General features: G+C 37.5%; 1 protein-coding gene across 1 annotated transcript; it reads left to right on the top strand.

The window, feature by feature from the left end:
* The first annotated feature begins 8,970 nt into the window (after positions 1–8,970).
* On the top strand, positions 8,971–12,163 carry LOC116111829 (anamorsin homolog). The gene is made up of 8 exons (XM_031397979.1): positions 8,971–9,418; positions 9,727–9,871; positions 9,989–10,155; positions 10,230–10,334; positions 10,831–10,990; positions 11,075–11,211; positions 11,680–11,754; positions 11,838–12,163. The coding sequence occupies exons 1-8, from the start codon at positions 9,416–9,418 to the stop codon at positions 11,874–11,876; spliced, it is 831 nt and encodes a 276-aa protein (XP_031253839.1). The 5' UTR covers positions 8,971–9,415; the 3' UTR covers positions 11,877–12,163.
* The last annotated feature ends 3,455 nt before the right edge of the window (positions 12,164–15,618 follow it).

Here is a 15,618-nt window from a genome sequence, read left to right as displayed (position 1 = left end):
AGTGATTACTTGGCAGGAATCAGAGACAACCGACAACCCGTACTCCAACACACAACCCAGGGTGGAGAAATCATCCAATCTAGCTTGGAGAATCAAAACCAGCAAAATAACCATGGAACCAGAGGCAAGTTCCAAATAACTAACCAGGGGTGACAAATCAACCGGGAGATCAAAGAGTGACGAAGTTGGAGGACATTTTGGTAAATTCATGTAAGAGACCACAGGTTTCATGATGAGCGAGGATAAATTTTAGAAACCAAGGGCGTCCATTCGAAATCTTGAGGTACAGATGGCCAATTGGCCGAGAAGCTTAATGATAGACCGCAAGGTTCCTTACCAAGCAATACAGTAACTAACCCACGTGAGCAAGTAAATGCAATTTCGTTGAGAAGTGAGAGAGTTTTAGAAGAGGTGAGACCCAAGGAAAGAGAACTTCATCAAAGAAAAATGAAGATTCTGATGAAATTGATGAAGAAAGTGAAGCTAAAGAGAAACCACCCAGCCTAAGAAAAGAAGAACAGGAGCAGGAAGAGGGAAAAAGAAAAGAAGAGAAATTGCCATTCCCCGAGATTCCACCAGAGTTGGCGCATCACACACCACCCATACCCTTTCCTCAAAGACTCAGAAAAGAGAACTCGATAAGCAGTTTATTAATTTCTTGATGTTTTAAAAAAACTGCATATTAACATCCCTTTTGCAGAGCATTGCAACAGATGCCGAGCTACGCAAAATTTCTTAAAGAAATTTATACGAACAAAGGAAGTTAGAAGATGAGGAATGGTGATGCTCACGGAAGAGTGCAGTGCCATCCTCCAGAAAAATACTACCCCGAAACTCAAAGATCCAGGGAGTTTTATCCCTTGCACTATAGGATATAACCTTTGATCGAGTTCTATATGATTTAGGTGCTAGCATTAACCTTATGCCTTTTTCTGTGTTTAGGAAACTAGGAATTGGTGAAGTTAAGTCGACAACCATAAGTTTGCAACTTGCAGATCGATACATAAAGCATCTGAGGGCATTGTTGAGGATGGTTGATTAAGGTGGACAAGTTTATTTTTCCTGCGATTTCTTGTTTTGGATATGGAAGAAGACAAAGAGATTCCTCTTATCCTGGGACGACCATTCCTAGCCACCGGAAGAGCGTTATCGAAATTCAAGAAGGGAAGTTGATCATGAGGATGCAAGATGAAGAAATAACATTTAATGTCCTTGGTCAATGAAACTCCACCTGAACAAGATTATGTTTAAAAATCGATGTGGTAAATCTCAAGAGTTGAGCCCTGCCAACTAATAATTTAAGGTGGAAGTTAAGAACTGCATTATAAAACCGAATAATTCGAAAGTGAGACCATGACGGAAGAGGGTGCACAAAATTCCAAGACAAGCCCAATCGAGTTTGAGTACACATAAGAACAGTCTCTGGATAAAAAAGGGTGAAGTAAGCAAAGAAAACGGAAGGCAGTCAGAGAGAAGAGTCGAGCTACCAAAGTTATGACCAAGGGATGGAAATGGGTTGAAACTTGCAAAAACCACTGTGTGACAAAGATCATCAACAAATGAAGCTCCGGTACAAGGGAAATTTCCGGGATGTGATGTATTTGGACAGTCCGGTTGATTGAGAATTGAGAGAGTCGAGCTTTTGACTATAAACAAGCGCTTCTTGGGAGGCAACCCAAGTGTTTTTACTTTTTGTTTGTCATTTTGGTTGTTAACTTTGTTTAGTTTCATTATGAGTTTTTATGAAGTCTTATGTAATTGTTTTGGGTGTTTCAGGTGAAGTCTTTAGCCAAAGGAAAGTATGAAAAAGTTCCAGACTTCGCCGGGTGAAGAAGAATTCTTCGTCGCGGCGAAGAGACTTGAAAATTGGGTAAGCTCCTGGCCATTTTCGCCTCGGCGAAGGAAGTGAATTTTTTTTTTGGAAAATTGCTAAGGCATTTCGCCGTGGCAAGTAAGCCTTTTCCCCCGGGATACAACTGCGGGTAAGCTCGTTTGGCCTGAAAGTCTTCGCCGCGGCGAAACCTGCATCAGATGTAAAAATAAAACGACGCGTTTTGCGTGCTAGGGCTTCGTCTTTAAGTGAGAGAGGTAAAAGTAGAGCGAAAAGGAAGAGAAAAGGGTCTTGGTTCGTCATTTGAGAGGCAGCTCAAGGAGGAGAAGATTATTGAAGATTTGGTCTCAAATTAGAGAAGATTTCTCCATCTTTTGCTTGTTTTTCAATGATGAATCTTGATTCAGTTTGTTTTTGTTCTTTTATTTCGTTTTTGATTATGAACTGAGTTGTTTAGCAGGGTTTTGATGTAATCTTGATACAATGATTCAAATTTATATGAATTGATTTACTTTGAGTTTTAATTTCATGATTGAGTGTTTATCTCTTTGTTTGATGACTTTTGGATGCTTGATCACCATTCAAATGTGTGTTGTTCATAATGAGACTGAGAAGTGATTTGTGATTGTGCCTCTTGGGATAAATACTGTAGATTAAGCAAACGCTAGAGATAGGTTTAGCGATCTATGAAATCTATATAAAGTTCCATAAAGCTTAAAATCCTTTGAACTATTAATTTTCAATTTGTTGGGTGTGGAAGCTTAATAAGGATAAGTAGGGAAATGTAGCATGAGAATGTATGTTTTACAACTTAGGGAATTCGATTTTCAATCAAGGAATTAGAACCTGGGTAATAGATTCTATAATTTGGGTTAGCGTATTTAGGTGAATTCAACACCCTAGCATTTGTTTTAGCATTGTTTAATTATTTAAGTTGTTGGGTTTTGCATGTGTTTTTAGTTGTTAATTTTCCATCAATCCAATTTATTGTTTCTTCAATTAGGACTTAAACTAGGGAAATCGGTACTTAGTAACACTATCCTCGTGGGAATGATACTTTACTCATCACTCTATTATTTATGCGACTAGTGCACTTGCTATTCATTGCATGTTGTAGTTACAATGCATCAGTTTCAAAGTACCCCGAGCTTGGAATGCCGAGCACCTCCGGCCATACTATCAGTAATCCCGAACTCAACTCTTTCGTTATAAATTAGTTTTTGATTTTGATAGTTCCCTTATTGTAAAGTATTATTCTGTTCGCTTGCAACAGTTCGCATTTATTCTGTTCGCTTGTAACAATTCGCGTGAATAGCCTATGTAAAACTGAATTGTAAACTTAACTCATGTATGATAAAGCGAACAGCAATTGAAAGCAAAATGTATTTTCATTTATTTACAACAAAAATTGTTAAGACCCTATTAACTCCAATGGAGTCGGTTTCATTGCACTATGCCTAGTCGGTGGGGGGATCCTTCGAAGCAAGACCCAAACCCTCTGCCTGGTCGGATCCTCGGGCGGCTACTGCTGCTTGATCGTCTTCTCTCGCCAAGATCTGCAAGGTCTCTTACCACCCCTTTGGGAGGTCGGACATATCCAAATCTGGGTTCTTTGGTCGCAGTGTATAAATGGACCCGATCGCCTAGTCGATGGCCTTATCCTCGATCTCCTCTGACTAGATCCGCATTTCTTCGGTTAGGGAAGCAATTTTTCCCTGACTCTCCTAGAGTTCGGCCTCGAGAGCTAGCCTTTCCTTTTCGGAGGCCTCCCTTTCTTGTTCTGTTCGCTGAGCCCGTGTTAAGGACGTCTGGAGCTCCTGGTCCTTCTGTCCGACCTCCTTAGAGAGCCTAGCTGTTGTCCTCTGAAGCTCTTTTACTTCCTCCGCACGCCGTTCAAGCTCCGCCTTTTGCAAGTTAAATGTCTGCATAGCAGCCTCCTTTTGGTTCAAGTATCTGTTCGCTGCCTCAAACGATTGTGTTCTTTCCGCTTTGACGGTCTCCAGGCTCTGTTTGAGCTTCGCGATCTCCTCTTTCAGATCATTTGCCCCCTTCGCGGCCCCTAGTCGAGCTTTCTCCATGAATATCCTCATGGCGAGCAGAGCCTGCGAACAAGAAGTGAGTTAGAATGAAAGTGGCGGACACTCTTTAAGAACAGTTCGTTTACCTTGCTTAGATGCTGGAACGACGTGGTCATCAGGTCATCGCTCGTATCGGCAAACTCATCATATGACTCCGATAGCCCACACTCAAGCAGAGAGTAGACTATCGGCTGCAAGTATTCGGGCAGGTTCCCCAACGAATCCAGCACTGGTGTGTCCTTCGCCTTGTCGGCAGCAACCGTCTTGTCCGCGGGTTCCTTGCCCCGACCTCCTTCTAACATCCCGCCTCGACCTTAGTGGTTCTTCCTCAGATTCGGTCTTTGACTCATCGGCCTGAATCAGCTTCCTCTTCTTCGACCGTTGGGCCAGAGTCTTCCGTCTCGGGCGAGCAGGTGGTGGCTAAGCGACCTGTTCTGTTCTGGTTGTTTCCTGCTCAGGATGGGACTGGGAAGGCGCGACAGTTCACACCGGTTGTACCGCTGTGGGGCGAGCAGCTTCGGTCGCCCTTTCTTTCCTCGATCGAGGGAAATTGCATGGTGCTCGTCGGGGCTGTTCAGACTCTTTCGGAGGCATGGTCACTGCATGCAAGTACATTAGTAACTAAACAAAAATTACTCTACGACCAGAAGGGAATCAGTGTAACTTACATTCTCGGGACTCTAGAGACGCGTTGTCACTAAAAAAATCGTACTTCCACAAGTTCGCGGTCGTCACGAGCTTCCTCGCGTCCCGACTTTCTTTTGGGAGGACCCCAAAAGACACGAACCTGTCCGGGTCGGTGAGCAGGTCTTGGCTGGTCGTCTTGTTAACTGTAAAGGAATGCAGGTCATTAGAAAAAGGAGGTGTACAGTTAATGAATCTAGCGAAAATGGACCTACTTGGTTTCTGAAAGCGGCAGCAGCCGTCGTAGCAGAAGAAGAAGAACTTCGTCTCGTAGGCCCTCGCATTGCTGGGATAGCTATGTATCCCTTTAGCGATGGTAGATCGCCGAGACAAGTAATAGGAGTCTTTGTCCTTACTCCTTTTGAGGTAATACACGACGCCGAGCTCCACCGCTGTTAGCTCGTTCAAGCCGCTCTCACGGCACTCGATGTATATCGCAACAGCGATGACATACGCGTTTGGCGTTAACTGCATTGGTGCGATCCCGAAGTGATCCAGGATCGACCTAATAAAAGGGTGGAAAGGAATCATCCCCCCACCCTTGAAGATCTCTTCGGAGATCGCAACTAGGTTATCAGAAGGATGCCACGACGATCGGGTGGCGTTAAGGAGCACTTCCGCACGGATGCCGAACTGTCTCTTTATCCTCTCCAATTCTTCTTGGGTGAGAACCGAGAAGACCTCAAGAGATTCATCCACAGGAACATCCCGCGAAGACGAACCATCACCTTCTTCGGATCTGGACACTGAGAGTTCCATTCCGCAGTCTGCAACGCCGATGGATAGAAGGTCATTTTAGCCATCGTACGTTGCCCCGTACGGCGGCATTGAACAAAGTCCCTAAACCCTAATAGTAACTCGAGCCGCATTCACGGCTTGAACCCAATTCCGGCATCGCGTCTTTGATGAAACACTAGGAGACCCAAAGCCATTGCACCCCCAAAATAAAGAGAAAAAGAGAGACTTTACCTTTTGGGGCGTGTGACCGAGGACGGTTCTTGTTTCGGATATCGGAGAGATGCCAATCGGAAAAGAAGAACTTCCGGTTTGCAAAGATTTTTCGCTCGAGGCAAAAGGGGTTTTAGTGGCATAATCTAAAAAATTTGGGCTTTTATATGAACTATGAATCGACGGTTACCACCCTTCGGAATCGAAACGACACACTTCTCTCTCTCTGCATTAAATGCGCCCCACGTCGCATTCAATGTTGTGATGAGGGTTGTCGTTTCAAGTGTGTCGTGCAATTAATGCTCTGTCAAAACAACGCCGGGTCAGCACACAACGCATTTAATGCGCCTGGTAGACGCCTGACACGCGCAGAGCGCCTGTCAGAGTAGAAACGACCTCATTAAATCCCCATCTCTAAAGCAGTAAGGAACGCCCGATGAAGCTAGGTCGCTTGGGTGATGGTTGTCAGGTCGTTTGGGCGAGGTTTGTGCGAGGTCGTGTTCGCAAAAGGCCCTGTCCCGAGCTTCTTCCATTCAAGTTGAAATTATCAGAACCTCCAATCGCGGCATGACTTAGTTTCCAAGGTTCGATCCTCAAACCTTAAAAACTAGGGGACTTCTGTTATGCTTGGGAAATCACGTGATGGGGGGTGACCTTCTCCCGTCAGAACGGTAAGCACACGTCAGGCCTGTCAGACGCTATGAAGCTTCCACGTGTCCATTTCCTGCTCCCAATCGCGTGAAATCAGCTTGTAAGGTGGACAATGTGACGTAAACCCGGATTTAGTCTTGACATTCACACCAGCCCATGGATTTAATGATAATTACTTGTACTCATCTCACTATAAAAAGAGGAAGACCCCTTCATTAAGGGAATTCGACTATTTTACACTCTGAACTAGCTTTCTCTCTCTCTCTCTTGTAACTTTGTATTTACTTTTCCCTAATCATTTGTAAGTCAGTCAACTGTTGCGACCTGACCTAAAATACTAATACAAATCAGTGGGCGTAGGACTTGCTACCTTAGCATCTGAACCACTTTAAAAAGCTCTCATTGCATTTACTCTATATTCTATCTATAATCACGTGTGTCTCTCGACCAATCAACGTTACGTATGTGTTGATTAGTTAGTATAAAAAATTACGCATCAACAATAATAAATGTTAATTGATTATTTTGCAGCCCTGAAGCAAAATTTATCGACAGCGTTGTGAAGGAAATATCAAGTAAATTAATTGGTTCAACTTCGAAATTTATGAATCTCAACAAATTAGTAGCTGGAGTAAATTATTGTTTAGAGAAATCGATGATGGTGGCGGAGACAATCAGAGTTGGGAGGGGCCATTCCATAGTTGCCCACCACTTTTTTTTGTTTTTTTAAATCAAACCTTTCCATCAGTGGGATTTATAGGCCCCACAGAAGACTCTGATTGTACCTTTCCACGCAGATAGATGTTCATTACTTTATCTTATTATTGTATGTGTCATTGTTTTTGGTTGTAATTTGTAATTTTAAAAGCATAAATAAAAATTGAGATTGAGACTGCCAAGTGGAGAGAACGCACCAGTGTTCGAAACTCCTGTAAGGCACTATTGAATATGGAGTTCTATTTATAAGATCAGAGTCAGACCATCTCATGCTTAACTCATTAATACTAGTTTATTTTGATTCAATGTTGTGCCTATGTGAAAAACCTACTTATGGGTTTTTGTTATTTACACCTTTCACACACTTTATACCTAAATATAATTATATTCTTAAACAAATAATAAATTTATATATAAAATTATTCATCAATCTTATTATTTTCATAGTTTTATTATTTAAAAGCTAAACCCAAAAATAATATTTAAAATAAAGTTATTGATCAATAACTTTTTTATATACAAAAATAATAATCATAATATTATTACTTCAAAAAATTATATATAAAGTTATTGATCAATCTTATAGATATATATAAGATAAAATAAATAAATGAAAGCAGTAATCCAGTGTTTAGTCCAATTGAGAGGTTTCTAAGATGAATAAACATGATGTATGTTGTCCTTGAGAGGATTGCCTTAGATTGAGTTTCCTCCTTGGTGTAGTAGGAGTCCTCTTATGGTAGGGATTGACTTGATAAGGTAGTGGGATAAGATATCTCTCATTTTAGGATGTAATCCAATATATATTTAATCACCATCTTTCGGTTGATCTTAATCCCTTTTATATGATATATCCTAATTATAATAGTATATAATAATGTTTAGGGAATATATATTAAATTAGGGATACGCTGAGAATATTCCCAGGTGTTATATGTCCGTTTTACCCTTGCTAAATTTCGGCACCATAGGTCATTTTCACAATTGTGTTAGACAGTTAGAGTGCATTTTGGATTGCTTTAGCTTACGAATTAAACAACAAAAGTGTTTGGTTAACAATTCTTAAAATTGATTAAGTTTGAAGTTGATTATAAAACAATCAGTTTTATAAAAGGATTTTGAAACCTAGTAAGGGTAGCTTTCAAAAATCAGATTATTTCTAAAGCTGATTTTACATTATAAAATGTCAAATATACCCACCCATACATAATTATTTAAATTACAAAATAAACTTAAATCAATATTTAGTTCCTTTAATAAATCAATATTAAAATAGAAGTGGTTACTGGCACCATTGGTAGTGTCAACCGCCATTGACTAGCTATCAACGCTGGCTAAACCATTGTCATTGAAGCCACAATTGTTCCCAGTCCATCGGATTCTGATGCTTATTTGGTATGCAAGAGGTGGTGAAAGATTCAACTGCCTTTTGTGATCTAAATATGCATCGGAATCTAATGAAATCACCAGATTCTTATAGATTAGGAGTTATCAGTCCCATCAGGACTAGCTGTGGCTTCAATGCGCCACTATTGATCGTTATTGACCACCAATCAACGGTGGTTTGACCGATGTTGACTGGCAGTTGACCACATCTAACCACATCCAATATTTTAAATTATAATTAATTAATAATTTTTTAATATAAATCATTTTAATACATTTTTAAATACAAATTTAAAATTATAAAAATATTTTAAAAAATAAAATATCTTTTTTGGTTGGAGAAAAAATCAGTTATCCACCATATACAATAGTTTTGAATCAACTTACCCACAGAATTTAGTTTTTGGGGTAATTGTGGACTTTTCAATCTTACCCATAGAATTTTCAAAAAAAAAAATCAATCGCCCCCTAAAACCCTAAACCCGTCCAAATTTATTAAAATACCATGGGTAAGATAGTTTTTTCATTTCATCCTTTTTTGGCCTTTCTCTCCTCATTTTTTTTTTTCACTTGTTCTCCTTTCCCCCACTTTTATTTTTCCCCTCATTCTTCCCATTTTTTTCTTTCTCCCCTCTTTTCATTTTTCCTTCCCTCCGTGAGCATCCATTGATCTTCAAACAAAAACAATTTTTTTCTTTTATCTCTTTCCTTTAATTATTTTTCCTTCTTCCTCTTTCATTCATTTCCATTTTGAAACAAAATTCCTCTTTCACTAATTTTCTCTCTTCCCTGTCCTACTATTGGAGCAAATGGAGGAGGGCGATTAGCGATTTTGTGTAATTGGTTTATTATTATTTTTTTTCTGGAGATTGGTGGTGGAGGAGACTCTCTATGATTCAAGCAAACGGGGTTTAAGAGGAAGAAGGTGGGCTACGTCACGTGGCCCGCCAATGGTGATGACGTGGCCAAAACAAAACAATAAAGAGAGTCGGCAGGTACACAGAAATTACAAAACAAAAACCGCTGCGATTTGTTTTAGGTACATTCCAGAAGCCAACACCAAGAACCGAAAACATAAACCAAATCTAAAATCTCTTCTGGGTTTTGAAGATTCAATCACATGGTGAGTTTTTCTTTCTTTTTTTTTAGACTTGATCATTTCTTCCTTCTTGCGATTTTCATTAGGGTTATAACGCCGCCACTTTCTGATCCAATTAGTTCATGGTCTTTATTTTCTGGGTTTTTTTTTCTTTATTTTTTTCATACGATGTTGGATTTGATATGGGAAGTTTGTGTTTATTTGGCAAGTCGATGGAGAAGAGATGAATTTGTTTTTATTTTTTTAATGTAATTTGGTTCAGGTTTTGTTTTTGATTGATTATGGAGTTCTTTGTATTATGGGTTAGCTGCTAAAATTTGCTTCTGTTGTAGGATACGGCGAAGAAGAGCGTTGTGCTTGTCTTTACAGACGATCAAGCTTTTTGTGTGAGTTCGATTTTTAATGCAACGAGAGAGCTCAGGGATGAAGCAGAGGAATACTGTGATCCTCACATTATCACTGAAGCATCTTCAATAAGTACTGTTTCCAATCTTCTTTTGGGTTTCATTTTCATATTTTCATAGTGTTTTTAATTTGTTTCAATCCTTTTTGTATGCAATGTTTATTGTTCAATTTGTTCTTCTGTTTTGACAGGTCAGTTGCCAATGGAGTCCAACTCTCTTGACCTTGTTATATCTATTAGTACTTCACTTGAATTTCCTGATGATAGGATGCTTGGCGAAAGCTCGAGAGTTCTGAAACCCAGTGGAACAATCTTGCTTTACAAGAAATTTAAGTCTGAGGAAGGGAATGCCGTTAAGGTATATTTTGTGTACTTTGTTATTTCTTTGTAATTTGATTGTACCAATGTATCTTATCAGGGCTTTCATTGCAGGCATTCTCGGCTCTTGAGCGCAAGTTATTGTTAGCCGGATTTGTAAATGCAGTTCATTTTGACCTAAAATCAGTTGTAGCAGCTGTAAATGTTCACTCGTTTGGGGTGAGTTTCTATTGTCACCTGGTAATTTTGGTATCATTTTCATTCCGCGTCCCCTTTTGTAAGTGTTTGGTTTATAATCGTATAGACTTGAATTGAGTCCTTGCTGGTTAAAGATTAGGTCCGCAAGAAATGATTAAATTACATTGTTCATTGATTTTCTTTTTATAATGAGGCCTATGTTCAGATGTGGTGTATGCAAATCTTGAGCCTTAACTTTGGGGTGAATGCAATTCATTTTTCAGGGGTATTTATTTATTGCTGAAGTTTATGGTGGGGTTCTGAATTTGAATACAAAATTTCAGTAGTTTGTTGTTGCATTTATTGCTTTTTCTTACTCATGCTTTTCAAGCAGCATTATATGAGGATTTCAACTTTCAATTATGCTCTGGAAGTTGAAAATTATGGCATATTGTTGCATTTTGAGAACTTAGATTATTTTTTCAATTGTTCATTTTACAATACATTAGTTGAATTTTTATTACTTTGCTACTTCTAGCTGAAGGGTAAGAAGCCTTCCTGGGAAGTTGGGTCTTCCTTTGCTCTGAAGAAGGCACCTAAAAGTTTATTGAAAGTTCAATTGGATGATGACTCTGATTTGATCGATGAAGATTCTCTCTTAACCGAAGAGGATTTGAAGAAACCACAGTTACCACCTGGTATGATGGCTAGATACTTAACTTTTTGTTTTTGTGAACTTTCTTAATTTTCTGTACCATCCTCTTAACAAAGAAATTGTGCAGTTGGTGACTGTGAAGTTGGAAGCACAAGGAAAGCTTGCAAAAACTGCACTTGCGGAAGGGCTGAGGCTGAGGAGAAAGTAGAGAAGTTAGGTCTGACTATGGATCAGCTGGACAATCCTCAGTCAGCATGTGGAAGTGTATGCCATCTAAACTCTGGTTTGATAACTGATTGTCCTGGTTTCCCTTAAGAGTTGAAGTGTATATATATGCTATCAATGCAAGTGTCTTAAACTTCTGGAAAAGAAGAAGGAAGAAACCATGATACTAAACGAATTTTTGAAGTAGCCCTTACTTCTATGATGGCCTCAACATAATGAGTCTTGTAAGATATCCTTTATAGCATAAAAATTGATTACATGTTCCCAAATAAAGCAAGGCATTAGGCTTGTATGCTTTTCAGGGTCTTGGTGATAGTTTGTGCAAAAGGAGTTAGAAACACTAGTTACAATGTTATTTTTATCTGTACTGTTTTGCACAAGTTTAGTTTTATCCTACGGATATTTGTTATTATCTGTGTAAGCGTACCAAATTTCTGTTCATCTATCATTGTTTAGTAGCTTGTGTTTGATCAATTGATGTTATTTGACTAATTATACACTTTTCAGTGTGGATTAGGGGATGCTTTTCGATGCAGCACTTGCCCTTACAAGGGTCTTCCGCCATTCAAACTGGGAGAGAAGGTATGGAAAATATTTAAGTGCTCTGTTTTCTTCTCTTTTTCTCCTGCTTGTTTTATGAAATTGGAGTCAATGTATCAATGCAGGTTTCGCTCTCTAGCAACTTTCTCGCTGCAGACTTTTAAATACAAATTTGTAGGTGGTTTTTTGCATCTTGTGCTTGTGGGCTATGGATACATTAACAATAGGCACTGCCAATGTAAGTTAATAATTTCAAGTTTTCTGATTGTAGTACGTTCATTTTGCGTTGTAGCTTTCAACCATAAGACAACTAATCGAAGTAGATGATATATATTTTTTTTCTGGTACGCATCTTGTACTTTCGAAAACTAGCCAGTGCATATGGCTGATGAAACTACTTAATTTCCTGATTCTTGGTGAAAATGGATAAGCAATTACACACTTGTTGAAATGCTATTGCTTGTGCTGAATGTGTTTAGTGACTAGCATAGATTAAGTTTAATCAAACTTAGTGCCATTCATTGTATGAATGACATGGCAGCTTCTTGTTGAATTACTATTCAAATTTGAAAAGAATTTACATCCCAGTATACATATATATATGTATATAGTGTAGACACTTGTACAGATGGCTATTCGCGACATTTAAAAAGCTTAGTCGGTGGTTTGGTCTGCACTTAATTAAGTTTGGATGGTCCAATCCTTCTCTACATTTTTACTATGTACAGCAGCATTTTTGCTGCTGGTGTTAGCATATAGATAGCTATTCGCTTTCTGGCCATCTCACCCACGCCAACGATGTTGCTACATTGCGGCTTTTTTGCTGCTGGTGTTAGCATCAGCGGCTAGTTTGCCTTCCGGTCATCTCACCCTCGTTTGACAGTCAAGAATACTCACCATTGTACTACAACTGACTTGATGTCTTTAACTTTTAATTAATTTAAATTAAATGTAATTAGGTATTGTGTATGTATTAATTGAATAATTTAAATTAATCCAAATTAGACATAATTACATCGTTTTCTTCTAATACATTAGTTGAATTACTCAATTCTAACTTATATGCGAAAACATTACAAAAAAACATGAAAAAAAATCATTTTAAATTAACCCATATTAGGCCGTAATTGGACATTGTTTTCTTCTCCATGTATTAATTGAATTACTAAAGTCTAAATCATTTGCGAAAACATTATACAGAACACAGAAAAATAATCGTCTAAGTTGTTTTAATTGTAATAGGAAGATAACTAAGTTTTAAAATCTATTACAATACCACTCGATAATCTCTAACGTCAAATTTAATATTGATATGTAAATTTTTATTGTATCCTCTCAGCATAAATTTTTAGTTCCATCACTGTTATTGGTATTATGAAATTGTAAAATCTTAACCTAATTAACTATGTAATATTAAAAAATGATTATTAATACACAGCAATATCACTTGTCTCTCCTGCAACATTTATCCTAAGATTAATTAACAATCATTAACATTATAAAATACATAACTTGAAAAAAATATGCTTCATTTATTTTATTTTATTTCTTCTATTATACGTTTTAAATACATGTTAACCGATTCCCTTAAAATAAAAAAGAATTTGTAGAAGTAAGAACTCGATGGTTCATGAAAGACATAGAATTGATTTTTCATAGGGCCCTGAGAGATAAGGAAGTATCATTGGTCCCCAATGTCTTAATGAGAATCTGGTTTCAAGGGGGTTTTCTATACTTTCCAAAAACTTGAGAGCGAATGAATTTTCTTTCTTTCTTTAAAGGAGTAGAGAATAGAAACCCATATGACCAAAATGTCCAAATGAAAAACTCTTAAAGGCTTACACCAAGAGTATAAAAATAACAATAATATAAAAAAAGAAAAATTTACGAAGTGTTTCAATGAATATGTATGCATCAAGATGAATGAAAAGTTCCATTTTTATGTCCAATTTGGGGAGCTTTGTTATTAGCCTATGTCTTCACAAGAAGTTTAGGAATGATCAAATAACTTTACTATTGCAATATAAACATAGTAGTAATACAAACAATCATCGATCCACAACTCTTGAAGAGAGGTGAGATTTTGATAATTCCTAATGAGATAGATATTTCAGGTTGTTAAATCTAAACCCAATGATTCCAAATTTTCAGGTTAACAGTTCATGTTATCATGGATTCTTGCAGGCATAGGAGTTTTGAAAAAGTTTTATCCTGCTGCATGGAATATTGCAGTTATGAGTATGGTACTAGGATTTTTGAAATTTTTTTTTTCTTTTTTTTTGTATTTTTGCATTTATGAGTTTGGCACTAGGAGTTTTGAAAAGTTTTTATCCTACTGCATGGAATATTGCAGTTATATTGAAACCGTGGTAAAGAAAATAAGAAGAGTTTGTGAATGAGTAAGTATTATCTCGGTAAACATCCGTTGGATGGTGGAATTGAGATCATCATTCCAAATATATTATCTAGTAATCTAAATTTTATTTTTTAAAATTTTTTTTGGTGTGCTTAAATTTCCTTGAGTAAAGATCTCCAATTTTGGGCATTGACTAACAGATACTTGTTCCAAGAATGGGAATTTGAAGGCAGAAGTTGTTGAGCAAAAGCATGTGAGGCTTGATAAATAATGAAGCTTCATAGTTTTCAACTGGCGAAAAACAATCTCTTCTATCTAGTCAAATTCACTTACTATTACTTCTCTCAATAACTTGCGTTCTCTTATTCTTATTTTTGAGAGTTGGAAAAGAGATTTGACGCATGTAAATATTTTACCAATCCATTGCAATTCCGAACATCCAGACTTTGTTAGATTTGTGATTAAAGATGATGAGGATAAATGTGTCAAATGATGGCATCCAAGTAATTTCTAATATTTGGAGGAATTGATTCCAGTTGAGAATCTTCTTTCCTAGCAGCTGTTTCATTGGAATAACTAGAGTAAGGATTTCCAGACTGCATAACCTTTCAAGGAAACGAAAGAGAAAAGCAACTGACTCAGACAGCAGAAGGCGTTTTAATCCCAAGGTGGAATATTAGTCTAACGCTATTGACATTTAAACCCAATGATTCCGAATTGGGCATGGCCTGTAATTCAAAATGAATGAACAAGCAAAGAAGGTTTTATCGACTACAGTCTCCAACGACTGAATTGTAACTGACTCTTGTCTTTACATTAGCTGAATTTAATCATGCAAAACTAACAAAAGTCGTAGGGAACTAATACATCCTTTTTTCCTTTTATGGTCATTGCAAGAATTTTGAATATTGCAGACATACATTTGTATAATTTACTAAATTATAATCATACTTTTCTTGTATCAAAAACGGATATTTGATCAGTGAAAATATTAAGCTCATTGAGAGTTTCCAAAGATATAAGATCGGTCTAGCCACACACAGATTACATACAATGTAAACCTCATGCAAATGTACAAAGGAACACTACACTTTCTTATCTGCCAATGCCCTTTCAAACGATCCACAGATTTATAAGGGAGAAAATGATTGATCGTGGTGCTCGTTGGAGGTTGAACGCTCTAATACCATAAAAGATATAATATGAGATGAATTTGATTGATTATTTATAAGGATGTTATGGCTTTACATTTGCTAACTTCAACTTTGCTCAGACTGGAAATAAAACCATCTGGAAATATATATCTCAAGACAATTCGATCTTTAAGGGAGTATATCATTGCCTTCTGAATAAAAATGGAGCTCCATGTCCTATTAGAAGAAGAGCACCTGTCCAACAAATACAAGCGACTGGATTTTTAGAAAACATTGATAACTGCTCAATGGATAATGAATTTATGCCACTGTTAGAAGTGAAAACAGTTAAATTTTAACATAGAAAGTGAAAATTAGCTGCAGAAACAAGACTTTCAAAGAAAAAATATACCTCTG

The sequence above is a fragment of the Pistacia vera genome, unplaced genomic scaffold, assembly GCF_008641045.1.
Source record: "Pistacia vera cultivar Batoury unplaced genomic scaffold, PisVer_v2 Contig650, whole genome shotgun sequence".
Taxonomy (NCBI): Eukaryota; Viridiplantae; Streptophyta; class Magnoliopsida; order Sapindales; family Anacardiaceae; genus Pistacia; species Pistacia vera.
The sequence above is the reverse complement of the archived record's forward strand: the minus strand, read 5'-3'. Positions and strand labels throughout refer to the sequence as shown.